The sequence below is a fragment of the Camarhynchus parvulus genome, chromosome 3, assembly GCF_901933205.1.
Source record: "Camarhynchus parvulus chromosome 3, STF_HiC, whole genome shotgun sequence".
Classification (NCBI taxonomy): Eukaryota; Metazoa; Chordata; class Aves; order Passeriformes; family Thraupidae; genus Camarhynchus; species Camarhynchus parvulus.
In genome coordinates, this window is record NC_044573.1 from 5739247 (window position 1) to 5764098 (window position 24852).

At 52.6% G+C, this 24852-nt stretch overlaps 3 protein-coding genes across 4 annotated transcripts; all 3 read left to right on the top strand.

Moving 5' to 3' along the window:
* Positions 1-1029: 1029 nt before the first annotated feature.
* Positions 1030-15392, top strand: POLR1B (RNA polymerase I subunit B). The gene is made up of 15 exons (XM_030946195.1): positions 1030-1206; positions 1284-1451; positions 3396-3542; positions 4386-4518; positions 5555-5691; positions 6151-6374; positions 7096-7267; positions 8144-8315; positions 9121-9402; positions 9982-10115; positions 10548-10718; positions 11309-11465; positions 12217-12413; positions 12812-13065; positions 13865-15392. Exons 1-15 carry the CDS (start codon positions 1063-1065, stop codon positions 14742-14744), a joined length of 3372 nt encoding a protein of 1123 aa, XP_030802055.1. The 5' UTR covers positions 1030-1062; the 3' UTR covers positions 14745-15392.
* A 431-nt stretch (positions 15393-15823) lies between these two features.
* On the top strand, positions 15824-21104 carry CNPY3 (canopy FGF signaling regulator 3). 2 transcript variants are annotated; one of them, XM_030946234.1, is made up of 8 exons: positions 15824-15876; positions 15997-16308; positions 16547-16582; positions 19261-19384; positions 19555-19651; positions 20058-20180; positions 20366-20483; positions 20618-21104. In XM_030946234.1, the coding sequence occupies exons 1-8, from the start codon at positions 15825-15827 to the stop codon at positions 20821-20823; spliced, it is 1068 nt and encodes a 355-aa protein (XP_030802094.1). In that variant the 5' UTR covers position 15824; the 3' UTR covers positions 20824-21104. The 2 variants fall into 2 exon arrangements, with proteins under 2 accessions (XP_030802094.1, XP_030802093.1); XM_030946233.1 differs by lacking the exons at positions 15824-15876; positions 15997-16308; positions 16547-16582 and adding an exon at positions 17467-17596.
* Positions 21105-21396: 292 nt separating this feature from the next.
* Positions 21397-23717, top strand: GNMT (glycine N-methyltransferase). Its single transcript, XM_030946232.1, has 6 exons — positions 21397-21704; positions 21842-21969; positions 22283-22396; positions 22906-23048; positions 23183-23304; positions 23396-23717. Exons 1-6 carry the CDS (start codon positions 21499-21501, stop codon positions 23565-23567), a joined length of 885 nt encoding a protein of 294 aa, XP_030802092.1. The 5' UTR covers positions 21397-21498; the 3' UTR covers positions 23568-23717.
* The last annotated feature ends 1135 nt before the right edge of the window (positions 23718-24852 follow it).

The window sequence follows — 24852 nt, forward strand, 5'->3', positions numbered from 1 at the left end:
CCTACCATACCACAGAATGTCTCTAGTCTTAGTTGTATCCCTTCATGTCATCCATGAAGAATTCTGGCCCAGGTGTTCCAGCTGCGTTGTCCAGCAGGGTCTGGTCCCACTGGACTCTGGGTTTCAGGTAACTCCCATGTGGCTTGTTCCATGCGAGTTAGTCATGTTGTGCTTCTGCTGAAATCCCACAGTCCACGGAGAACGCCGGAGAAGTCTAAGAAAGGCTCAAACGCCGATTTCATCCAGGTGACTGTGACCAGTGCCCTTCAGGACTGCTTGCATGTCCCTGCTCTCAGCATTTCTTGTTCTCCACACGCAGCTCTCTCCCGGGAGAGCGACGCTGTGCCGTTCATAATCGTGCTCCATGACCGTGTCTGCTGTGGCAGCCCTTGGGAAAACCTGGTGTTGAGAGGACGTGGGGTACACGGGGCACTGCCGAGGATCAGCCTCGAGATCGTGTGCCCGGCTGCTCTCACGCCAGCCTGTGCATGTGGGGCTGGGAATGCCTGAGCTCCCGGCTCTGCGGTGAGCTCACATCTATCCACATCTCTCTAAACCATCATTAAAACATGCAAACCCCACGGCCTGCGGTGTTTCCTTGGGGCAGCGGGTCCCTGGGCTGCCAAGTCCCCAGGAGCCCGGGAACTCGGCTGTCTCGGCAGCGCTGGGAGCTGGGGAGCAGCGGGGCTGTCCGGGATTCCCGGCGTGCGGAAGTGGCGGAGAGTGACGGGCATGGGTGGATGTCCCGGCTCCCGTTCCGGGAGCGTACGTGGCTGGGCCGGGGGAGGGACACGGGTGACACGGATTTACAGGGGGGACCCAGGGGAGCTGGGAGTGCGTGTCAGGAGGAGCGCAGCCCGGCGGGACGGAGCTGCGGGGCGGGCTCCAGGGACAGGAGCGGCCTCAGGCACGGACGCGCTCCCGGAGCGGCCGGGAAGCGGCGCGCGCGGGAGGGGCGGGGCCGGGTGCGGGGCGCACGCGCGGGGCGCGGCGGAAGGCGGCGCGAGCTCCGCACGCGGCCGTCCCGGCGCGCGCCGCTTCCCGTGAGGAGGAGCGCGCGGCATGGCGGGCACCGGGACGGGGCCGCGCCCGGACCCGCACCGGCTGCGGCCGCCGCGGCGCGGCACCACCCAGCGCGACCTCACCAGCGCCCACATCGAGTCCTTCAACTACGCCGTCAGCGAGGGCGTCTATCGCGCCGTGCAGGTGCGGGGAGCGCGGGGCGGGGGGCGCGGCGCCGGGCCCTCCCTCGGCCCCGCCGGGCTGACCCGGTGCCGTTGCAGGATGTGCCCTCGGTGGAGTTCGCGCTGAAGGACACCCGGCTGGCGCTGACGCTGGTCGGGGTGTCCATCGCCCCTCCCGCCGTGCCGGCCGGGACGGTGTGCCAGGAGAGGAGGGTGTTCCCGGCTGAGTGCCGCGGGCTCCGCAGCACCTACCGCGGCAGGATCACCGTAAGTGCCCGCGCCCCGCACACGCGTGTCCCTGTCCCGGCCGAGCCCCGCACACGCGTGTCCCTGTCCCGGCCGGGCTCCACGCACACGCGTGTCCCTGTCCCGGCTCCGCACACGCGTGTCCCTGTCCCGGCCGAGCCCCGCACACGCGTGTTCCTGTCCCGGCCTGGCTCCACACACGCGTGTCCCTGTCCCGGCTCCGCACACGCGTGTCCCTGTCCGAGCCAGGCTCCGCACACGCGTGTTGCTGTCCCCCGCGGCTCTGGGGTGTTGATGATGTGCAGCCTCGCTGTTTTTCCCCGCACACCAAGCTTGTCGTGGTCCCGCTGCCCTTCTTTCCCGTTGCTCCCTGCAAGCAGCCAGCCGGCTTGGAAAACCTTGTTATTATGCTGCTCTCTGTCATCCCAGAGAGCAGCATAATCCAGATCTTGTTTCTGCAGGAATCCAGGTTTCAAAAGCAGCGTTGCTCCCATGCACAAGGCCAGAGCTGTAAATCTCTCCTGTTTACAGGTTCATGGTTTTTGTGAAGTGCTTTGAAATTTGCCTGGAGAGGAAGCATCCCCCGCAAATATTTTCCTTTGCAGTGTGAAAGGATTGCACATTGCCGTTTTCTATTAAAATGATGTAGTTGTGTCTGAGCTGATTGTTTATGTGAGGCACCTGGTGCAAGGGAGTGCTTGCTCAGAATTTCATGGGTTTTGTTTGTTTTCTTTTTTTTTTTTTTTAATTATTATTTCTCTGAAGCTATACACCCTGCCATGATAAAAGCCACTCTTAAGTGCAATACCTTATCTGAAAATGAAAGTGGGGCAGTGCAGATTGTTCATAGCTGTATTCCCAGTGGATCTTAGATTTTCCTGAGCTACAGCTGATTTTGTTTTTCTTACCTGAATTATTTCCCATCTCTTTTTTTTTCCCCATTGTCTGTTTAATTATTTTTTGAACGCTTGAAGCAGTTAGAACAGTTTGCTGTGCCTTGTGTGAAAAGGCATTGCCTTGTGCTGGGACAGGTTAACCCCTGCCCTTCCCTGCCCATGCACAGCAGAAAACAGTCAGTAATCACTGCCTGTTTCCACCGTGCTGCTTTACTCCATGTTCCTCCCTCTGTTCCCACTGCCCCAGGGTGGGATGTGAGCCCCAGTCTGCTGAGCAGCTGTAGACCCTTTATCATCACTTCAGGTGTAGACCAGGCTGTAGCAGTCCCCGTGTAAGGCTGCCCTGTGGATTTAAAGGGGCACAGTAGCATTTCCTTTCCTTTTTCCAGTAATTTCTGAGACTCATTTTACTCATTTTTGCTGCTGCCAGATGTTAAACCCATGTTCCTGTATTGCAGTGCCAGTGTTTCTCTCCTGCAGGACAGCAGCTCTTTCAAAGCCCATCATTCTGCATGTAAAGTTAGGATTCTTTGCTCCCACAGTTTTCCTTCACACACGCTGCCAGAACTTGTTCATAAATTTTCTTTCCTGCATGCTTTTCTTTCTTGGTTTTCAGATCACTCATGAACATGGTGAGTGAAGAAAGGAAAGATTTTGTCAGGCCTGTAGTGCGGATGTCTTTTCAGTGGACACTTGCTGTCTTCTTCTGCTTTTAAGCGTTATCTTCTGAAGTTTCCTTTCCTGTCCTCTGGCTGCCTTTTTTTATTCAGGCTGCTCTGTTGAAGGGTCTGGAAGGCAAAGGCAGCCAGACCAACCTTGTTCACTCAGCCAGCAGCTTCTTCACCTGACTCCAGACTTGTATGATTTTCTTCTGTAAACCCATGTTGACTGCTCCCCAGAGTGTAATCTTTATGCACGTATCTACTGGTTTTTTTTTATTATTGCTGCCATTTTACAGTGATACAAGTCTGTCCAACTGCTTGTGGTTGTATGAAAGGTACAGTTGGTATAGCAGGAAACATTAAAAGGGCAGCTTAACTTGCTTACTGTTGGTGTTGTGTTGTTTTAGGCCGACATCAGCTGGTCAGTGAATGACATGCCACAAGGGACTATCAAACAGCCCTTAGGGTATATTCCAATCATGGTCAAGTCCAAATTGTGCAACCTCTGTGGGTTTTCTCCACAAGACCTTCTGCAGCACCATGAGGAGGAAGAGGTAACGGGGATTTTGAGGGTCAGGAAAGTCTGTGTTCTACCTGAGCCATTTGTCAGGTCACCTTCTCTTTGCAGGGCTTGAACATTGATATTTTGTTTCTAGTTTGACTTCCCATTTTCTCTTGAAAGCAGATTGCTTATGGGGGCTCGATGAAGCAGCTTGAGAAGTTGGCAGCCGTGGCTGTTCTTGTGCACAGGCATCTGTTTGGTGTCAATACCTACAGTTTAGGTATAGAACCTCTCAGCTGCTGCACAGCAACTGAGAGTGCTGTGAAGGGGACTCTGTGGAGAGAGAGATTTGGAGAACAGTCATTGAAAGAGACAATTCCATTCCCAGTTGTCTTCTGCAGCTTTTTCCCTGTCTCCCCAGTAGCACGTTAGCTGTCTGTAATTGAATACAGACTTATTTAGCACTGCATTTTGAACTCACAAAAAAAGACAGAGAAAACTACAAAAGAAAATCAGAAAAGTGAGCTTGTGTGTGACCAGACAGAGATCTTTTGCTCTGAAAATCCTTCTGGTTTATAAACTCACTGTGAGAAGTTCAGAGCTTTTTAAATTACTTTAAAAAGTTAATGGCAGCTATTCAGATATGTTCCATTGATCATAAAGGTTTTTTCTTGCTCTAAATTGTGGAACATGCATCCTTTTCCTTGCACTCTGCCACATTTGGACTTCATAAATCTAAGGAGTGCAGCCTTTCTAAAAGCAGTGCTGAATCATGTCTTGCTATTTCCCATTAAATGTTTGGGTTTTGTTTATAGTACAGGCATTTTTTTCTTTTACTCACAATGCCGATTCTGAGTTTCTAAATGTATTAAAATTATTTTTCTTCTCCTTCCAGGAAATGGGAGGCTACTTTATAATCAATGGCTTAGAAAAAGTAATCAGGATGCTGATTATGCCCAGGCGAAACTTCCCCCTCGCAATGGCAAGACACAAGTGGAAAAACAGAGGCCCTGGTTTCACAGAGTACGGTAAGCTCAGCAGTTTCCTGCAGCATCCTAGTAACAACTGCTTGAGGACAAACAGGAATGACCATCTGTAGCTGAATTTTGGTAGTTTGTTTTGTTAGTTCTTGTGTAATGTTAATATTTTTCTTGTTTTGTTTTGTAGTTCTTGTGTAATGTTAGTATTTTTTGCTGCATATAAGAATAAAGGGTAAACACGCCACAAGCAAGAAGCAGGGACTTGCCTTGTGGGAGCTGTCTGAGCTACCCATGAGGAGCAAGGAGATTTTATTCCAGGCTTTGCAGTACTTGCCACCTTTTGTTGTGTGGAAGGTGTAACTAAAACATCACCTTCAGTACAAGTCAGTGTAATCCACATAAATAATTTCACTGATTTTGTCCATACTTCATGGTGGCAGATTTAATATCTGTGAAGCAGAGTAAACTAGGTTCATGACTGCACTTTCCCATTGTCATATATACTCAGTAAAACCAGTTTAAAATTTAATTAAGCCAGCAAATGTTAAATAGCATTTTAAACTAAGGTGTTGCCAGTTGCTGATTTGACTGGACCATGGTGCTTGAGCACACACTATTGTTCCACTCTAGTTTATTTCAAGGCAGTGCCAGATTAGATGATCCTTTTTTGTTTTATTTTTCTTTGTCCTACAGATCATAGTGTAGAGCTGGACCAGGAAGCACTGCTGCTGCACTGCCACCCAAACACAGAGATAAGAGTGCCATTAGGAACAATAATTGTTTGTTACTCTGTCCTACAACCAAAGGTTACAAACAGGATAACCGAGGCCTGGGTCTTTCTTTAAAAACTTTGTGCATCTTCCAAGCCTCTTAGCACATGTGCTGGCTGTCCTGACACACAACCCTCTTTAGCTAAGAGCTGAGTTTTAATTTGAAGTGGCAGTGAAGTGAGTGATGTGCCCAATGTTCTCAGCCATCAAGTACCAAAGTTTCTCTCATGAATTGTCTCACACTCCTTGGACATGACACAGCGATGCAGCCGCTTGGTTTTGTGCAGCTCGTGCTGATGTTGTGATTTTTGCAGGGGTGGTGATGCACTGTGTCAAGGATGAGCATACTGCAATAAATATGAACCTTCACTACTTGGAAAATGGCTGTGTCATGTTGAATTTCATTTTTCGCAAAGAGTTGTTCTTCCTCCCCTTGGGGTTTGCTCTGAAGGTAAGCAATAAATGCTTGTCATTTTGTATTGAATGAACACAGAAGTTTTGCAAAGCGTTTTTGTTTTAAGTAATGAGAAGAAGCTAATTCCCCTTGGAGTATTTTCAGTGATTGGAGAAAGGTCATCCAAACTGTGCAACACTAATCAAACACTCTGCAGCAGAGGAAGTGTCTGTAGGGACAAGAGATGAGGGGAGAGTCACACACTCATGGTTTTATGGGGTTTTTCTAATGAATGGTCTGGATGGAGATCATTATCAGTGTATGAATATCCCCTGCATTGCTCTCTAAGCATCTCAACCCCACAGCATTTTGCAGTTTTCATTGTGGAAGGACATTTCTAGAGCACTGAAAACCTAAATCATGGGTTAGTATACAGCCTTAGTTCTTTAGCTGTATTTTGTAGACAGATGTTGTTATGACCTTATTTTTCTGATCTCATAAACTTCTGTCTCTCAGGCATTGGTTAATTTCCCAGACTACCAGATTTTTGAAGAGTTGGTGAAAGGAAGGGAAGATGACACCTTTTATGCCAACTGTGTCACTGAGATGTTGAGAGCAGTGGTGGATGCTGGCTGTTTGACACAGCAAAACGTCCTGGACTACCTGGGAAAGAGCTTCAGAGTGAAACTCAACCTGCCTGAGTGGTACAGCAATGAACAAGCTGCAGATTTCATTCTGAGGTCTGTATGTGGCTGGGATCTAGTGTCATTTTGTTGAATTTATAGGCATGTGTGAGAGTGTTACGATGATGTGTGTTTTAATGGATTGACACAAGTATTCCCAAAACAGTTGCACAAGAGGGTGACAGTTTTTATTTAGATGGCATTTTTGTGATGTCATTGATGAAAGACACAAAGGTTGAGGAAGATTAAAGCTAGCTCTGTGACTGCTTGAGGATCCATTTGGTGAACAGAAGTACTGCAGTTTATTATTGGTTTCACACAATCTCTGTCAACTCTGAATAATTTTTATCTTTTAAAATGGCAGAAAAGAAATGCTTTAAAATCTTCTTACATGAGATAAGTTAGAAAGCAGTGGAAGAATTTGCTTTGAGACTGTCAGTGTGGCAGGCATTCAACTAAAAAATTCATTCTTGTGTTAAAGTAGGTGTTTGCTCTTCCTCCAGCTTTAGGAATTAGATGTGGTTTTGCTTTTTTGTTTGTGCTAGACTGTTGCTCAGCCCACAGTTTTCCATACATGGCTTGATAGCAGTGGAGGTTTGGAGTTTCTGTGACAGGACACTGATAGTGCTAACAGAAATATTTTGTACTTTATATCTACTCGCCTTGTTAGGCTTTTATTTTAAAAAATTGGTTTACAATTATTTAGGAGAGACTTGAAGAACATGAAGCTAGCGTGAAGAGATCATGGTAGTTGTCCTTCTTCTTTCTCTTCCTTCAGCAATTGTATCTGTATTCACCTGACCAATAGAACTGAAAAGTTCTACCTGCTCTGTATGATGACCCAGAAACTCTATGCTTTTGCCAAAGGGGAATGCATGGAAGATAACCCAGACAGTCTTATGAATCACGAGGTGCTTACCCCAGGACAGCTTTTCCTTATGTTCTTAAAGGTAAGCTCATGGCTCCCACATCTTTTTACATTTCTTTACAGATCAGAATGTTGCTAACATGCTTCTGACTTAAGCAGGTAACTTACTACTAGTCTATTCCAATTCAGTTTATAGGGATGAATTTATAGGGACCATTTTAGGATGCTGGGAGGAGAGTAGTTATGTTCAGAAGCTTGACTGTCCCATGAAATTCACTATGGAATAGTAGTTCTCATCCCCAAATAAGATACTTCCCTGTGTTATTACATATTTCTATAATCTTTGTTTTCCCCTTTAGCCAGAATTTTCTTTGGCGTTGTTTTGTTGAAAGCCTGTAAAAAATTCTCTACTACTTGAGTGGTTTGAAAGTGAACTTGGGGAAGCATTTTAGTGCTATGAGAAACAGCTACCAGGAACCAGAAAAAGCTGTTTTCCTGCCTAGCCCTTGCTGTCAGATCAGCAAGGGAGTGAGTTAACAGCCTCTTTTTTTTAAATCTTAAGATCCTAAATAGTCTAAAGCATGCAGTAGGCACAGTGTACGCTGTATACAGAGTTATCCTTGTAGTCAGATGGTAGGAACAGTTTCTGCTTTGGGTTGTCTGTGCTTTATAAAATTCTCTTATTGTACTTCATTTGCCAGACTCATCACCATTCTGGGTGGAAGTGATTGCCAAGCTGTTGGGTGGGTGTTTTCCTTTTAGTTCTGTGTTGACATATACCATCAGCATCTTGATAGAATGAAGTCGGTGTTGGAACTAAGTCTGGAAAACTGTCAGTTCCTTAAAAGTTGTCCATCTTGCTAATTTCAGAGGAGTTCTGTGGTATGTGCAACTGATGTTCTAATTTGAGCCTCTCCTGTCCTGTTTTAATTTTAAATCTCTCACTTTTAAACCGTAGGAGAGGCTTGAAACCTGGCTGCAATCTGTTAGGTTTGTTTTGGAGAAAAGAGCAGAAAAGGCAGATATCAGCCTAAATACAGACAGCCTGGTGAAGGCATTCACCCTGGCACCAGACTTCACCAAGCCATTTGAGTATCTCCTTGCAACTGGTAACCTGAGGTCTAAAACAGGTAAGTCTGCAGGCTTAAGGTGACCTTTTATTTTCCTTTTTTCCTGTAAAACAAAATGAGGAACAACGTAAAATTGAGCTCTTAACTGGAAACAACTGCTTGTAGGCAGACATTGTGCACCGTAGCTGAATTGCTAAAAGGGGTTTGAAGAAAGGGATAGTTGAGGAAAAAAGGCAAGATTTTATGTACAAGCATGGGCATTGTGCATGGTATAGAACAGGTTAATTATGAAAGCAAAGCCTCTACCCAGATGAATAGTTGAAATTAAATTTAGCATTGTCCAAAATGGTGACCATAATTCAATTTGCTTTCCCAAATATTATTTCTTCTTAGAAGATGCAATGCAGAGAAGGGGCATTATTTTAATCCCAACTGCCCCATTAGTCACGTGAGCTTAAATGGAGAGAAACTGGTTTGCTGATGTAGATTCAGATTTATCTGATGCTTCCCTGAAGTGCCCAGTATGACAGTGTTGTAATGGAGTGCCCACTAGAGAATAAAATTAGATTAAAAACCTGTAGAATTTTGGTAAAGCATAATAGCTGCAAATTCCTGTTCACTTCACTGGCATTTACTTCCTCATGTTTGTAAAAGGAACTAGATTTTAAGGAATAGCTTGGAATTTAAAGTGTCTAGGTCTCTTACAGCTCACTGAGTTGCCTGCGCACGTGCACCTGCCTTGTTGGGATCCAGTGTGAGCATCTTTAGGGGTTGTCAGTGAAAAATAAGAAACTGTCTTGTAACATCATCCGTGTTTCTTAAAGCTGGATGAGCTCCTGCCATAAGTCTCCCCTTTGTTCCCTAGGGCTGGGCATGCTGCAGGCCAGTGGTCTCTGTGTGGTGGGGGACAAGCTGAATTTCATCCGCTACCTCTCCCACTTCCGCTGCATCCACAGAGGGGCGGCGTTCTCCCAGATGAGAACCACAACTGTGCGCAAGCTGCTGCCCGAATCCTGGGGCTTCCTGTGCCCTGTGGACACCCCAGATGGAGAGCCCTGTGGGCTGATGAACCACATGACAGCTCTGTGTGAAATTGTCACTGAGATGGTGCCCGTGACAGACATCCCACCTTTGTTATGTTCCCTGGGTATGTTTCACTGGCCTGATGGTTTAGTGAAGTGACCCCGTGCCTGGGAAGGGTTCTTCACACAGCATCACAGCACACTGCTCAGTTGGGAAGTGAAATCAAGTTTGACCTGTACTTGCTGGGCTTCTGCTTAGTGGTAAATAACACATTGCTTGTACAGGCACATCAGCCTGTAAAATTCAATGTCAGTGCCTCTCAGCTGTGTGCTGTAGTGTGAGGGTGTTCACTGAAGCACAAAGAATTGCACAAGGAATTTCTCACAGCTCTAAGAAACTGGACTAAGCAGTAACTTTGTAATGACTTGAATTGAACTGCAGTTCACTTGTGATTACCTTCAATAATGAAGGTAATCAGAGAATAATAATGAGAACCCTTATTTCAGTCAGAAAAATGGGGAGGGCAATGACATTCTAAATTGTAAATGTTTTTCATTTTCCATTGAACCTGCCTATGGCTTTGCTGAGAATTTTTTGATGTCTCGGAAAATTTCTAGGTGTGAACTGAGAAGTGCAGAAGTAACTCCTGTGTCTTGTTTGCTTTTTTTTGGCTGTTCTGTCCATCAACCCCGTGTTGCCACAGGTGTCACCCCCATTGATGCAGCTCCAAGCCAGCCTTACTCAGAGTGCTACAGGGTTGTGCTGGATGGCTCCATGGTGGGCTGGGTGGAGCAGGAGCTGGCTCCCGAGATTGCACAAACTCTCCGCCGTTTCAAGGTTTGTTGTCTTGTTTGGAATGTTTCTTAGCTAAACATCTTCAACATGCAGTGGTCAAAAATAGGAATGTTTGGAACTTCTTAGGCTTTTTTTTTTTTTTTAATTTGACCCAGTAATTTATCTTTGGCTGTATATTAGTATTGGAGTGTGCTTTTGTGTTACCTTTTTTTATTAATCCATATGTTTCATCTGTTGGTTTATGAAGTTACAGTTTTTGAAAGAACATTTTCTTGGAAAAGGCAAGATAAAATAAGACATATTCTGTCTTTTTTTTTTTTGGTAGAGGTTTTTCTAAAAGTATTTCTAAGAACTCTTCTCCGTAGCTTTTTAATTAGTGGCTACACCAGTGATTGACAATTATCATTACCAGGTGGATGCAGTTTAGTTAAACTTGGTTTGTGTTTCTAGATTGTTATTTCTTTGCACCAACAGATAACACAAGAGAAGAGATTTCCTGCACGGGCAGAAGTGGTCCTTATCCCAATGACAGGAAAACCCAGCCTGTATCCTGGGCTCTTCATTTTCACCAACCCTTGCAGGATGGTGCGGCCTGTCAGAAACCTGTCCTATGGAAAGAATGAATGGATTGGGACTCTGGAACAGGTGGGGTTTGCCTATTCCCATGTTACAGAGGTACCTGGCATCGAAAATGGGTTTGGTAAATATTTATGGAAGGAGCTGAGGATGAGGCATGTGTTGAAGACCTGGAATAGGTGACAGAAGGGGGTTTTTCACTCTTGCAAATTGATTTCTGGTAAATGTCATAGCTGGACTGTAGAGATCTTTTTGAGATCTTCAGATCTGCACTTGGTATTAACTTTGTGAAGATTTGAAGTGAAGGATTGCTGTGCTGTGTGTACCATGTCATCTTGTGTTACATCGTGTTTGCCAAATGGCTCCTGGGCAGCCAAGCAGTGGATTTCTGGGGAGCTCATCCACTTGGAACTATTGAAGTGGGAGACAAAAAGGAGGACACATTACTGCAGTTCTGTATTTCAGGATTCCTTCCGTGCAGCTAATCTGTGATAGGTGGTTTATCAGCTGTCTGATTTTTCTTGCTAATACACTACAGTGCAGTCAACACCCACAGCTAAAACTGAAATGGACAGAAAGCCATCGGAGACAGCTTTGTTTTGTTTCCTTCCCTTTAAAAAATGGAAATGTACAAGCATTATCCAATTTGATGTTTGCAGATCTTCATGAACGTGGCCACACTGGAGTCAGAGGTGGTGCCTGGAGTGACCACTCACCAGGAACTCTTCCCTCACAGCATTTTGAGTGTGGTGGCCAATCTCATTCCCTTCTCCGACCACAACCAAAGTCCACGGAACATGTACCAGTGCCAGATGGGTAAGTGCTGAATTACCCAGTGCTGCAAGACCCTGGGCAGAGGGATTAACACCTCATTAACACCTCTAGTATATTGAATATATATATATTTGCAATACATATATAGGATTAAATATATATTATATATATTATATATAATATATATTATATATATATATAATAAAATTATATGTATAAAAATAAAATATATGTATTTAAAATGTATATATAGGATTTATACCTCTAGTATATTGAATTTCTGACAGTATTTTCAGAAAGATGTCCTTAAAACATTACTTCTTTCTCATATTTTTCTGTAAGTAGCAATATGACTGTTCAAAACTCCATTCCCTTGCCAGGATATTTAGGCTGCAGAAACAAATGCTTTTTGGCCTGGAAATACATAACATGGGCCTTAGTCTGGGAAACACTGGGGGGAAGACACACATACATCCCCCCCAAAAATGACAAAACAAAACAAGTAAACACACCAAAAAAATCCCCAAGTAAGCAAAACCAGAAACACCACACCAGCCTTAGTGGGGATTTTGAAATTGCAGAAAAGAAAACAAAATTAGATGTAGTCCTTATGAAATGCTGTGAAAGGCATTGAGTATTGTGGTTCATAGAAAAATTAGAGCTGGGCTTAGGACAACTATTAAATTCCAAGGGAGTTAAGATTGATAATCCCTCTAAATTTGTAAGTATTTCCAGCTTTTTTCTTAACAAGATACACGGAGGAATAAATCCAAGTTTCCCTCCTTCCCTCCAGGAAAGCAGACCATGGGGTTTCCTGTTTACAACTACAAGGATCGCTCAGATAACAAGCTGTACCACCTGCACACCCCCCAGAGCCCTCTGGTGAGGCCCAGCATGTATGACTATTATGGGATGGACAGCTATCCCGTTGGCACCAATTCCATTGTGGCTGTCATCTCCTATAGTGGCTATGACATGGAAGATGCAATGGTAAGCCACCAGAAGGAGAAAAATCCTGCTGTCCTGTGAAGGAATTTGATGTGGAGCACTGGGAGTAGGCGTGATACTCAGCTGAGAGGACCCTACTTTCTGTCTGGGCTGGTGCTCACACATTTTGGGCAGATTCAGCAGCACAGTGGTTGTGTTGTTACAGCAGGCAGTGCAGGAAGTGCTGGGAGTAGAGCAGAGCTTTGTTTGTCCAAGGCCATGGCCTTCCAGCTTTGAAAAATACGGGGGTTATGTGAGGCTTGAGCTTTTTGGAGTGGTGACTTACTGGGAGACTTTAATAAGGCAGTTTTCCCATTTTGGTCTGATGCTTGCCTTTGTAAATCTTTTCTTCTTTGAAGTTATCAGCAAGTCTTTAACAGCCTTTTGTTTCTCCTTTTTAGATCGTAAATAAATCTTCCTGGCAGAGAGGATTTGCTTATGGAAGTGTTATCAAGGCAGAGAGCATTGACCTTTCCCTTAAAGCCAGCAGGGCGGGAGATAATTTAGTATTTGGCATCAGGCCTGGCGATCCAAACATTGGGGAGAAGCTGGATGCTGATGGACTGCCTTTTGTGGGGTCTATCCTGCAGCCTGGGGACCCCTTCTACAGCTTCATGAACCTCAACACAGGGGAGACCTTCACTGTGTACTATCCGTAAGTACAGCCTGTCGCTCCTGGCTCTGCTCACCCCATGGGGAGGGCAGTTGGCCCTTTCCCTGCAGATGTTCCCTTTTCTCCTCACATAACAGTGTCCATGGCGTGACAGAGAGCATGAAGTTCATGCTGTAGGTGACTCCCAGGCATGTGTCACATCTTTTCTCTAAGCCAGTGTGTGCTGCAGAGATGGCTTATCCCAGGAGGATGTTTTTTTGGTGATTTGCCTGCACTGGTTGTTTGTGGACATGATAACAATTAAGCCTGCAGCAGACCCCTGGTACATGGAATATCAGGCTGAGGGCTCATCTATAGAAGGAGCACAACAAGGAGCTTGTCAAAGCTCATACTTTGCCTTCCCTTTCTACTCTACACTTCCCTCTCAACTGAAGAACTGAATTGGGTTCTTTATTTTGGGATCCCATCAGTATGGTGTGAATTTATTGGTGGTAGGGAGAGGGGCTGCTGCCTTAACACAATGGAAATGGCAGTGGGATGCAGTTTGTCAGATACAAAGTGTGATCCAGATGAACCAGGTTGAAATGATTCTTATTTTAAATCATAGGTGGCACATTACCCTATCACCTGAAAGTGGTACTTGAATGGCACTTGGAAGATGCCTTTGTATTGCTTCCTTACATAGTCTGAGTTCCCTCACTACTTTGAAGAATAGTGGTGTTTCTCAGCTGTCCAAAGGCATTTTATAAGTGGTTTATATTTTTTGCTTTATTTCCTTTTGAAACTACAAATTATTATCAAACCTGACACCTTTGCTATGATTGTTCCTCCACCTCCACAGGAGTAAGGAAGTGGGCATTGTGGACAACGTTAGGTTGTGCAGCAACGACCGTGGCACTGGGAAGTTCAAGAAGGCTTGCATCACTGTGAGGGTTCCCCGAAATCCCACTATTGGGGACAAATTTGCCAGCCGTCACGGACAGAAAGGCATCCTGAGCCAGCTGTGGCCTGTCGAGGACATGCCCTTCACAGAGAACGGCATGGTTCCAGACATCCTCTTCAACCCTCACGGCTTTCCCTCCCGCATGACCATTGGGATGTTAATTGAGAGCATGGCAGGGAAGTCAGCAGCCCTGCACGGGGTGTCCTACGATGCCACTCCCTTCACCTTCACCGAGAAGAAATCTGCTCTGAAATACTTCGGTGAGACTTTGGCCAGCGCGGGTTACAACTTCTTTGGCACGGAGAAGATGTACAGCGGCATCAGCGGGGTGGAGCTCGAGGCAGAGATCTTCGTGGGGGTGGTGTACTACCAGCGCCTGCGCCACATGGTCTCCGACAAATTCCAGGTGAGGACCACAGGGCCCCGAGACGCTGTCACCAACCAGCCCGTCAAGGGCAGGAACGTGGAAGGTGGGATCCGCTTCGGCGAGATGGAGCGGGACGCTCTGCTGGCCCACGGCACGTCCTTCCTGCTGCAGGACCGCCTCTTCAACTGCTCCGACGGCTCCGTGGCCTACGTGTGCACGAGCTGCGGCAGCATGACGTCCCCTGTGCTGGAGAAACTGTCCCAGGCCTCCGTGACCAGCAGCAGGAGGTACTCCTGCTCCATCTGCAGCGAGGTGGATGCCATCGAGGTTGTCCCTGTGCCCCATGTCTTCCGCTACTTCGTGGCTGAGCTGGCGGCCATGAACATAAAAACAAAGCTCAATGTGGAGTAGCTTGGTCCTTGGCGTGGTGATGGTTGGAGGGAGGAGGCACATGTCAAGTCTTGTCCTTGTTCCTGAGTTTCAGGTATTAAGTCAGTTCTCAGGTTCTTCAAAAGAATTCAAGATTAATTTGATGTTTGTATTGTGACAGCTGTAGGGCAAGGAAAGATAACTCTGTTGGTTTGTTTGGACTTCCTAAAGGATCACCAGCTATTGAGATGTGTATGAAAATCAGGCAATATTGCTGCTCCACCCAAGCTCCTGGGTTGAGAATGATGGGGTTCTTTGAATTCAGGCTGAAACTGTAGGTATGAAGAGGTCATAAAACAGCATAAGGTGAATGCTGGAAATTACAAAAAAAAATTTTTTGTTGTTTTTTTCAAGAAAAATCTTTGAAAAATGTATGCCTTAATGATGGGGTTGTGTTGAAGTTACTGTACATGCTCTTCCTTTATTTCAATACATGTGCCTTGAGTCATAAAGAAGGTGGCACAAAGTTCCGCTGCGTGAAGCCACAGCCTTGACTGCAAGTAACCAAGGTTGCCCTGCCAGGTGTCTCCTGGAAGTGTTTGGTGTCACCAAGCCGAGCAGTGCTGGGGTTCGGGGTTTGTTTTGGTGCATTTGGCTGAAGAAGAATAAAACAGAGGCATTTCCAGCCTGGCTCGTGCATGGATCTTGTAGGAGCTCGTCCTCCTTAAGTCCTCAGCAGCTGCCACCCACCCCACCCTGTCCCAGGTGTCACCTGCCCTGGTCACCGCGGGGCCGAGCGTGTGTCCCGGGCACAGCCGTACCCTGCGGTGCAGCCCAGAGTCCTTGTGTAGTTTCTTCTTCGCCTGCCGGCAGCGCTGTGCTGGGCCGGGGGTGCTCCCGGGGCTCGGGAGGCGGTGGGGGTGTCCCGGGGGCGGGGTCCCGATGTGCAGCACCCCCGGGGCCGGGACTCGCTCCGTGGCGCGACCGGGAAGGAGCAGCGGCCCCGGCGGGGCGGAGCGGGGCTGTACCACCGGCGAGGGGGCCCCGCAGCCCCCGGTGGGCGGCGCAGCTGGAGCTGCGGGCGGGGGCTGAGCACTGGCGGCCCCAAGCGCTGCAGCTGCCATGGAGCTGCTCCGGGTGCTGCTGGCTGCCGCTCTGCTCCTGCTCCTGCCCTGTGAGTACCCCCGGGACAAACCCAGGAGGCGGAAAGGCCGGGTGCCACCCTGGATGCTGAGCTCTGCCGTGCTCGGTGGAATGTGAGGGAAGCAGTGCCCCTAAACCTTGTCTCCCTCAGTTGGCAGGGCAGCCGTGCCACTGCCTACGCTGACCCAGCCACTGAGCATGGTGCTGGCCGGACAGCGCCGGCAGCTGGTGGTGTGCGTGGTGAGCGACCTGGCCCCCAGCTCTGGCCATGCCGTCTGGATCTCCGGTGGGAACGGTAGCGTCCTGCAGTCCTTTGCCTATGGCGCCTCCCAGGAGGATGGTGGATCCGTCTGCTCCGTCTCCCTCCTTTCCAGTGACCCCCCGCGCGAGAGGGAACTCGCCTGCCATGTGGGGGCCAACAGGACCTCCCCGTCCCACAGCTCCCGCCCCATCCGCATCACGGGTATGGCCCTGCTGCCTCCTCCCCTGCCTGCCTTGGCCGCTGCTGCCCAGCCCAGTGGGTGCCCTGGTGGCCCCCGAGGAGGGAGGTCGGCAGGGCCTCTGGGAGCAGCAGGGAGCAGGTGTGAGGCCCTAGGGGCAAACGTTGCTGTCCCGATCACAGGAAGGGGTTTGTGGCTAGCCCTGCCATGCACCTGGTGCTGGGCTGCCACTGCCTCCCCAGCTGCTCTTTCATCCCACAGGCAACGAGGAGGCAGCAGAGCTCTGTAGCACAGCTGGTGAGTCTCTGGCCCCTGCCTGGTGGGAATGTCAGCTGCCAGGGAGAAAGCCCTGGCGGTGGCTTGGCTGGGGATATGTGGTGGTTGGGATGGGTTTTCCCAGTGTTGTGGGACTGGGGAAGAGGGAGGAAAGCTCACCTTGGTGGAAACTGGATCAGAGCCAGCCTGCCCTCAGGAACAGCATGAGGGTGACATGAGGTGTCTCTGGAATGTGTAAAGATCCCAAGTCTGCCCAAACACGGCCCCATTGCCGGCCTGGGAAGGACGTGGGTGCAGAGGGGTGTCTGTGGCAGGCATCACCTCACCCTTCCATTGCAGTGTCACCGGCCCCTGCCTTGGCAGCGCTGCTTATGGCTGTCCGTGTGGTGCTGCTGAAGGTCTTGCTCTCTGATGCTGTCCTCACCTCCATCCTCCTCGCCCAGAGCTGAGGGCATGAAGGGTAAGTTCCCCTGGGAAAAGTCTGGAGAATAGAGAGGGGACCCCCAAGTGGAGGAGGGAGAAGACCCAGTGTTGGTTGGGGGAGGTACAGGATGCGAATCTGGGCTTGAGGAGACAAGAGAGAGGAACTGACACGTTTCTGTGGGTAGCAGGGCCGTGGAATTTCCTGGAGGATGGGAAGGGGCCCCAGGGTACCTCGGGGGGGAAAGTTTCCAGAATTCCACAGGCAGGGAGGCCCCCGGAGGGTTGTGTGGGGCTCCCCCGCGGCCACGTGCGCGCCCCGTCCCACGTGGGCGCCCGGCGGGACCGCCCGGGGGCGGTGCCAGGGGGGCCGCGCGCCGCTGGGATTGGCTGGCGGCGGCCGGCGGGGATTGGTCACGCGGGTCACGCGCGCCTCCGCCATTGGCGGGCGCGGCGAGGTCGCCATGGTAACCGGGCGTGGCGGGGCGGGAGCGCGCCCCGGAAGCGGAGTCATGGCGGCGGCGGCGGGGGCAGCGTTGCTGATGCTGCTGATGGCGGCGGCGCTGGCGGGGGGCGACGACTCGGACTGGGTGCGACTGCCCAGCAAGTGCGAGGGTAAGCGGGGCCTCGGGGGCCGGGCTGATCGGCGGCCGCCCCCTTCCTGCTCGGGCCGGGAGTTGCTGGTGCGGGCTGCGCCCCCGCGGGCTGCTCCTCTGCCCGCCTCCTGCCCGCGGGCATCGCCGTTCCCAGCAGTCGCTTGATCGCCTGCCGGTTCGTAGCTGGGACTGGTCGTGTGTGCTGCTTACAGTTTGGTCTCCGTGATGCTTCGTGTCTAAGTATCCCTTTGGTTCGCAGGCAGTCCAGGGTAGGTCATGACGGGCATTTGCTGCCTGGTGCGGTTTCCTCTGTCTTTGTTGTGCAGGCACATGTGGAGCTGGACAACAAAGAGAAAATTTTAAAAAAATAGGGAGTTCTTAACAAAACTTTCCCTGCCGTGGAAGCAGCTCTGGAGATGCTGATGTCCGAGTTCTGCTGTGGCACCAGTGTAACCTCAGAGAAGCATCAGAGCAAGCACTGACCACACTCTGCTCCTCTTCCTGCCCAGGCTTCAAACCTGTGTCAGTGCACAGCCAAAGCTGCAGGGAGCATCTGGATAGCTGGACTCAGCACTGAGCGCTCCTGGCATGTGTGGGGACGCTGCAGCAGGTGTGGTGTGGAGGGGGACATCCTTGAGATCCGAGCTCCAAGGGTCTGCAGGAAGGAGGGATCATCCTACAGTTGCCTCCAGCCCCCTGTGCCAGCAGAGGAAGGATTGTGCAGGAGGTGTGCACAGGGCTTCTCAACGCTTGCATGGGAGCTCTGGAGAAGCCACCTCGCTCTCTTCCTGCCTGAGGCATCTCTCAACTCACATAATTGCCTGGCAGAAGACACTGGCTCGTTGCTGTCAGACCATTCCTGCTGAAGCTTGGCATTTCTAAAGTGGAACTCGAAGAAGAGGTGGCTTCTGACAAACAGGACCCCACAGCACCGGACAAAGCTTTCTCCAGCCTCCTGAGACTCTGGTTTTGGACGAGGAATAGCCACACCATGCCTGGCTTCTATTCCTCCGCATTCCCACTTGTAAACCCCTGAGATATTTCTCCTGCTGTCTGTTTCTATAGCTCTATTGGGCTCTTTTTACAGAAGAAATAAAGCCTTTTTTTTAGCTTTATAAAAATAACCCTGCACTGTGTTCTGAATCTGTTGATGATGTGGTCTCTGCTGCAGGCAGAGCCCCAGGTTGTGCTGCTGGAAGCCACGGCCAGCACTTTGTGCTGTCACCCAGCCCAGTGAGCCCTGCCAGCTGCTCAGTCCCCAGCACAAACCCAGTGTCCCCAGGGCACTGAGAGCACAGAACCAGGACCAGGTGGGACCAGGTGCTGCCATCACAAGGAGAAGCTCTGAGCCACACTGGGACTTCCATTGCTAAAAGACCCCGTGCTCTTCCAAAAGGAGGAGAGCAGCTCTTGTGGCAGGGAGGTAGAGGCTTTTGGGGGGAAAGCTGAGCCTGTGTGACTTCCAGCTGTGCCACAGCAGCTGGTTTACACTGAAACATTGGTTTGGGTGCTCCTGCTTCAAGTGTTCTTGGTGGAAGCAGCTGAGCCATTCCTGGTTATTTCTTTGGACAGCCAAATGCCCGGTTCTTGGGCTGGTTCTTGCTGCTGTCCCAGGTGTTCTGTCACACTGCCTGTCACAACAGTGACACCCCCTAAAGCCTTTGTGCTCTCTCCTTCCCACAGTGTGCAAGTACGTGGCAGTGGAGCTGAAATCCGCCTTCGAGGAGACTGGCAAGACCAAGGAGGTGATTGACACCAAGTATGGCTTCCTGGACGGGAAGGGCTCTGCTGTCAAGTACACACAGTCGTAAGTGGCAGCGGGATGGGAGGCTCCTGCTGCTGTCACTGCCTCTGGAGCTGGGGCTTTGGGAGGCTCACCCTGTGCCCTGGCTGCTGCTGGGGGCCTTGGGAGGCTCACCCTGTGCCCTGGCTGTTGCTGGGGGCCCCCGCCGAGCCTGAGCCTTTCTCTCCATGCAGGGACATCCGGTTAATTGAGGTGACAGAGAACATCTGCAAGCGGCTGTTGGAGTACAACCTGCACAAGGAGAGGAGCGGCAGTAACAGATTCGCAAAGGTGAGGAACGTTCCTCCAGTTCCTGCTCCCAAATGTGCCTCACCCATCCCTTCGCTGCCAGAGTGACAAACCAGGGTCATTCTTCCCACCCTCTAGATCCCCTGATAGGGCCTGGCAGGCGAAGCCACGCTGCCCCCCAAGTCAGATGTGGGGTGCTGTCTTTGGTGTCAGTGGGCAGGCATGGAGGAAACTTGGGGCTGTCTTCCTCTGGGGTTTGGGACCAGGTTTGCAGAGGGGAACTCGCTGCCACCTGAACTCCCCCCTGGTAACGCTGATGCCCCCAGGGATCTGGTTTGCATGTTCTGCGTGGCTGGGCAGGGTTGTGTGGCTGACAGTGGGAGGAGAGAGTGGGAGCCCTGCAGGAGGAGCCGCACCTCACCAGGCCGTGCTGCTCCCTCCCTCACAGGGCATGTCAGAGACGTTCGAGACCCTGCACAATCTGGTGCACAAGGGTGTCAAGGTGGTGATGGACATCCCCTACGAGCTGTGGAATGAGACCTCCGCTGAGGTGGCTGACCTCAAAAAGCAGGTACCCCACCCTGTGGGCTTGGCTCTCAGTGGCTGCTGTGACCTTGTAGGCTGGAGTGGAAGGGGAGAGAGTATCCAGGGATGCACTGCTGGGAGCAGGATGTTGGCAGGACTCGTGGCAGGAGCCTGACCCTGGTCCTGCCACACCAGCACGTGTCTGGAGCTGGTCTCTCCTCTCTGCCCTAGTGCGATGTGCTGGTAGAGGAGTATGAAGATGTGATCGAAGATTGGTACAGGCACCACCAGACAGAGGATCTCTCCCAGTTTCTCTGTGCCAACCACGTGCTAAAGGGAAAGGACACAAGTAAGTCCTGGCTGCTTCCAGCAGCTGAAATAATGCAGGAATGCTCAGGAGGACAGGGGGGCCTTGCTAAAGCATGGGAGCCCTGCCTTTCCAGCAGCGCCCCTTCTGCCCCACTCTTCTTCTCTTTTCCCTAGGCTGCCTGGCAGAGAAGTGGACTGGCAAGAAGGGTGATCTGGCAAGCGTGGGGGAGAAGCAGAGCAAAAAAAAGAGCGGGAAGAAGAAGAAAAAGGGCCAGAAGGATGAGCGCGAGGGAGCTGCCAGCCTTCCAGACACAGGGGAGGCCCTGGAGGGGGTCCAGGAGCAGGCTCCGCTCACCCACAGCCCAGCCGATGAGCTGTAGGCACGCAGCCCCCGCCCCCGGGGCTGCCCGCTCCGGGGTTTCACCCCGCTGTGCCTATGGGTACCAAAGGAAAAGGGACTTGTGACCCGGGGGAGACCGGAGCGCCTGGCCCCGCCTGGCCAGCCTGGGTGCTATCCCGTGATTCGGTGTCACGGAGCCGCCGCGGACCCAGCCCTGCCGCATCCCTGCCGGGGGCTCCAGCGCCGGGAGGCCGCGAGCGCTGCCCCGCCGCCGGCTCCTCGCACGCCGCCGGGACTGTAAATAAAGACGTTTTCCCCAGAGTCGCCGCCCCGCCACTGCCGGCCCTGCTTCTGCTGCTGCTGCTGGGTGCGGGCTCGGCGCTGCTGCGGCCCGGGGAGAGGGCGGTGAGGGGCGGGCGGGTCCCGCGGGCCGGGCCCTGACCCGGCCGAGGCGAAGGTCGGGGCCGTGAGGGGGCGCGGCGCGAGCTCTGCCGGGGGGCGGTCATTGGCGGGGCCTCGGCCAGGGGGGCGTGGCCTGGCCGGGGGGCGGGAGGGCGCGGCGCGAGCGGCGATTGGCGGGCGCGCGGGGGCGGACGCGGCGGCGATTGGCGGGCGCGCGGGGGCGGGGCGCGGCCAGGGGGGGCGCGGCGCAGCTCGGCTGAGGGGACGCGGCCGTGTCGGTGTCCGGGTCCGGGTCGCTGACGGCGGCGGCGGGATGGTGGACAGCGTGTACCGGACGCGCTCGCTGGGAGTGGCGGCGGAGGGGCTGCCGGACCAGTACGCGGACGGGCGGGCGGCCCGCGTGTGGCAGCTGTACATCGGGGACACGCGGGGCCGCACGGCCGAGTACCGCAGCTGGCTCCTGGCGCTGCTCCGCCAGCACCGCTGCCGCTCCGTCCTGGACGTGGCCTGCGGCACCGGGTGAGGCCCCGCTCCCGCCCAGCTCCCAGGTGTCCCTTCCCCCTGCTCCCCGGGGCCTCGCTGCCCGCGGCCATCCCCAGAGCCCCCCTCCCCGGCCCCTGTGCTGCCCCCGGCCCCGCTGACAGCCGTGTCCCCAGGGTGGACTCCATCATGCTGCTCGAGGAGGGCTTCCAGGTGACCAGCGTCGATGCCAGCGACAAGATGCTCAAGTACGCGCTGAAGGAGCGCTGGGAGCGACGCAAGGAGGAGCCCTTCGACCGATGGGGTGCGGGGGCTGTGGGGGCCGGGAGGGGCTGAGGACACTGACATTCGCCCCCAGCGCACTGTCCATGGCCCCTCGCAGTGCTCGGGCCACTCGTCTGGGACTGCCGCCGGCCGGGTGGCCTTGCTGCGGGGACCTGACAGTGCCAGCTGCTCGGCAAAGACAAGCCATGGTCCTTGCCTGGCTGGCTGCTGGCCAGAGGCCAAAGCCAGCAGCCACAGGGGCCTGGGGAGGACTGGGTGATGCTGGGATGGGGTCTTGCAGGCAGGGGAGGCTGTTGGGTGTCCCTGGCCTCATCCATTTCCCTGTGCTGCAGTCATCGAGGAGGCCAACTGGCTCACGCTGGAGAAGGACCTAGAGAAGCCAGGGGATGGGTTTGATGCAGTCATCTGCCTGGGGAACTCCTTTGCACACCTGCCTGATTTCAAAGGTGAGTTGGGGCAGGGGAGAGGAGGGGGAGCACCTGTGTGTGCATAGTGTCTTCCAGCAAGCTGAGAACGTGTCCTAAGTCATGGCATTGTTGGGATGGGAGTACACACAGTGGAGCTGCTGTTTCATGGTGCATCTCCAGGGAGGGTGGAGCTGAGGCCCCACTGCCTCAGTCTGTGACATGAGTGGGCCCACTGGCTTCCATGGTCACGGTGGAGGTTTGTGCATCAATGTCACTGCTGTGACAAGGCTGGAGGCACACCCAGACTTGTGCCACAAAGGCGGGCAGTGGGTTTCCCACGTGGCACACTCTGCTCCAGTGAGGCTGAGAACATGCCTGAGCTCATGCCACGGGCGGGGCTGTGGGTTCTCCAAGCTGAGATTTGGGGGCAGATGGTAGGGGCAGGTATTTGTGTGTGCATGTGTACGTGTGTACGGGTAAGGTGAGGGCATATGGGCTGTGCCACAGAGTACAGCCAGTGCTTGGAGACGCCATAGTTTCCTCTCCAGGGGACCAGAGTGACCACAAGCTGGCCCTGAGGAACATTGCCAGCATGGTGAGGCCCGGGGGTGTCCTGGTCATTGACCACCGCAACTACGATCACATCCTGGCCACGGGCTGCGCGCCGCCTGGCAAGAACATCTACTACAAGGTCGGTGGCTGGCAGGCCCTGCCCCATCCCAATCCCCTTTGCCCCAGCCCCATGGCCTCAAGGTGGCCAGGCAGGGCAGGCAGCAGGATTGTGCCCAGGCTGGAGGACACAGATGTCCTCCTGTGCTCTCCCAGAGCGACTTGACCAAGGACATCACCACCTCGGTGCTGCTGGTGAACAACAAGGCACACATGGTGACCCTGGACTACACGGTGCAGGTCCCCCCCACTGAGGCAGGGGCAGACCCGGAGCTGAGGTGAGAAGAGCTGCAGAGCTGGCTCCCGCCTTGGGGGTGGCTGGCACTGCTCCCCGCTGTCCCCTGCCTCACCAGCACTGCCTCCTTGCAGCAAGTTTCGCCTCTCCTACTACCCACACCGGCTGGAGGCCTTCACAGCCCTGCTGAAAGGAGCCTTCCAGGGAAAGTGCCAGCACAGCGTCCTGGGTGACTTCCAGCCCTACACGCCGGGCCAGGCCCACGTGCCCTGCTACTTCATCCACGTCGTGAAGAAGACAGGCTGAGGGGGCTATGGAGATGGGACTGTGGTGGCTGAGAGCTCCAAGCAGCTGTGGGTCCAAGCAGGGGGTGGGGACATGGCTGAGAGCCAGCTGGGAGACCCCTCCCCTTAATTAAGAACACTTGTGAGAGCTACCTTGGATCATGGTCCGTGTGTCCCTGTATGGGCAGGGTATGGGGCAAGGGGGACGGCCACTGCCTCCTCAGGACTCAGTGGAACGAGGTGCTCAGCCTGGGGGGGCACAGGATGGGTGCAGGCACAGCTGCCCCAGCTGCAGGTGGGGCTTGGGGCTTCCCTTGAAGAAGGAAGGAGGGGTGAGCTGGCTCCCAGGTGGCTGCACCCCCCAGCTGAGTCCCTGCAGCACTGCTCACAGCAGTGTGCTGGAACCTGTTCTCTTACGTGCACCTCCCAGACAGGTGCTAACTCCTGTTCTTGACACTCCTCAGCCCCATACAGGGGTACCCGCACCCCCACTGGAGCTCCCAGAGTGGGGAGGCTCCATGCTGGAGCCTCCAGCAGTGTTTCTGCTGTGGCTGCAGCTCCCTTCCTCCCTCCCACCCTGGGGAAGATGAGGTGCCCAGATGCAGCAGCACGGAGCAGTGCGGTCAGGGAGAGCCCTGCCTGAACACGCTCAGGCACCAGAGCCAGAGCCACAGGGCTCCAGGCATGAACCAGCTGCAAACTCACCCATGGAATGCCAGAAGCTGCTGTGGAAGCAGCCCTTAGCAGAGGAGCTCCACGGGGAGCAGGCCCTCACAGCCACGCTTGGCCCAGGGATCCAGCTGTCAGCAGGCTCAGTACCTACAGCAGCTGGGGCAAAACCTGGCACCAGCAACTCCCTGGGCTGCACAAAGCTGAGGGCAGCTGCAGGCACCTGGCCACAGCAGCTGCCAAACACAGCTCCAGTGACACTTGTTGGGAAGCAGGGGATATGCAATGCCACCAGCAGCTGCTGTGAGGCTACACAGGGAGGTGAGACCTCAGGGGGTCTGGGCCAAGTGGTGCTCAGCACAAATTAGTGCAGACTGGGCAGCTCCAGGCTGTTCCAGACAAGGTTTGAGTATTTCCAAGGCTGAAGCTCCCCCTCTCCCTGTGACAAGTTTTTCCTCTTGTCCAATGGGAATTTCTTTGCTGCCACTTGCTCCCATTGCCTCATGTCCTGTCACCCAGTGTCTCCAGCAAGAACTGGGCTCCTTCTGCAAAGGGAGCTCAGCTCACAGCCAAGCAAGTGCCTCTCCCTCAGGCCTTCCTCATCCACCACGGGCTCCAGCCATTCTGGCAGGATGAGA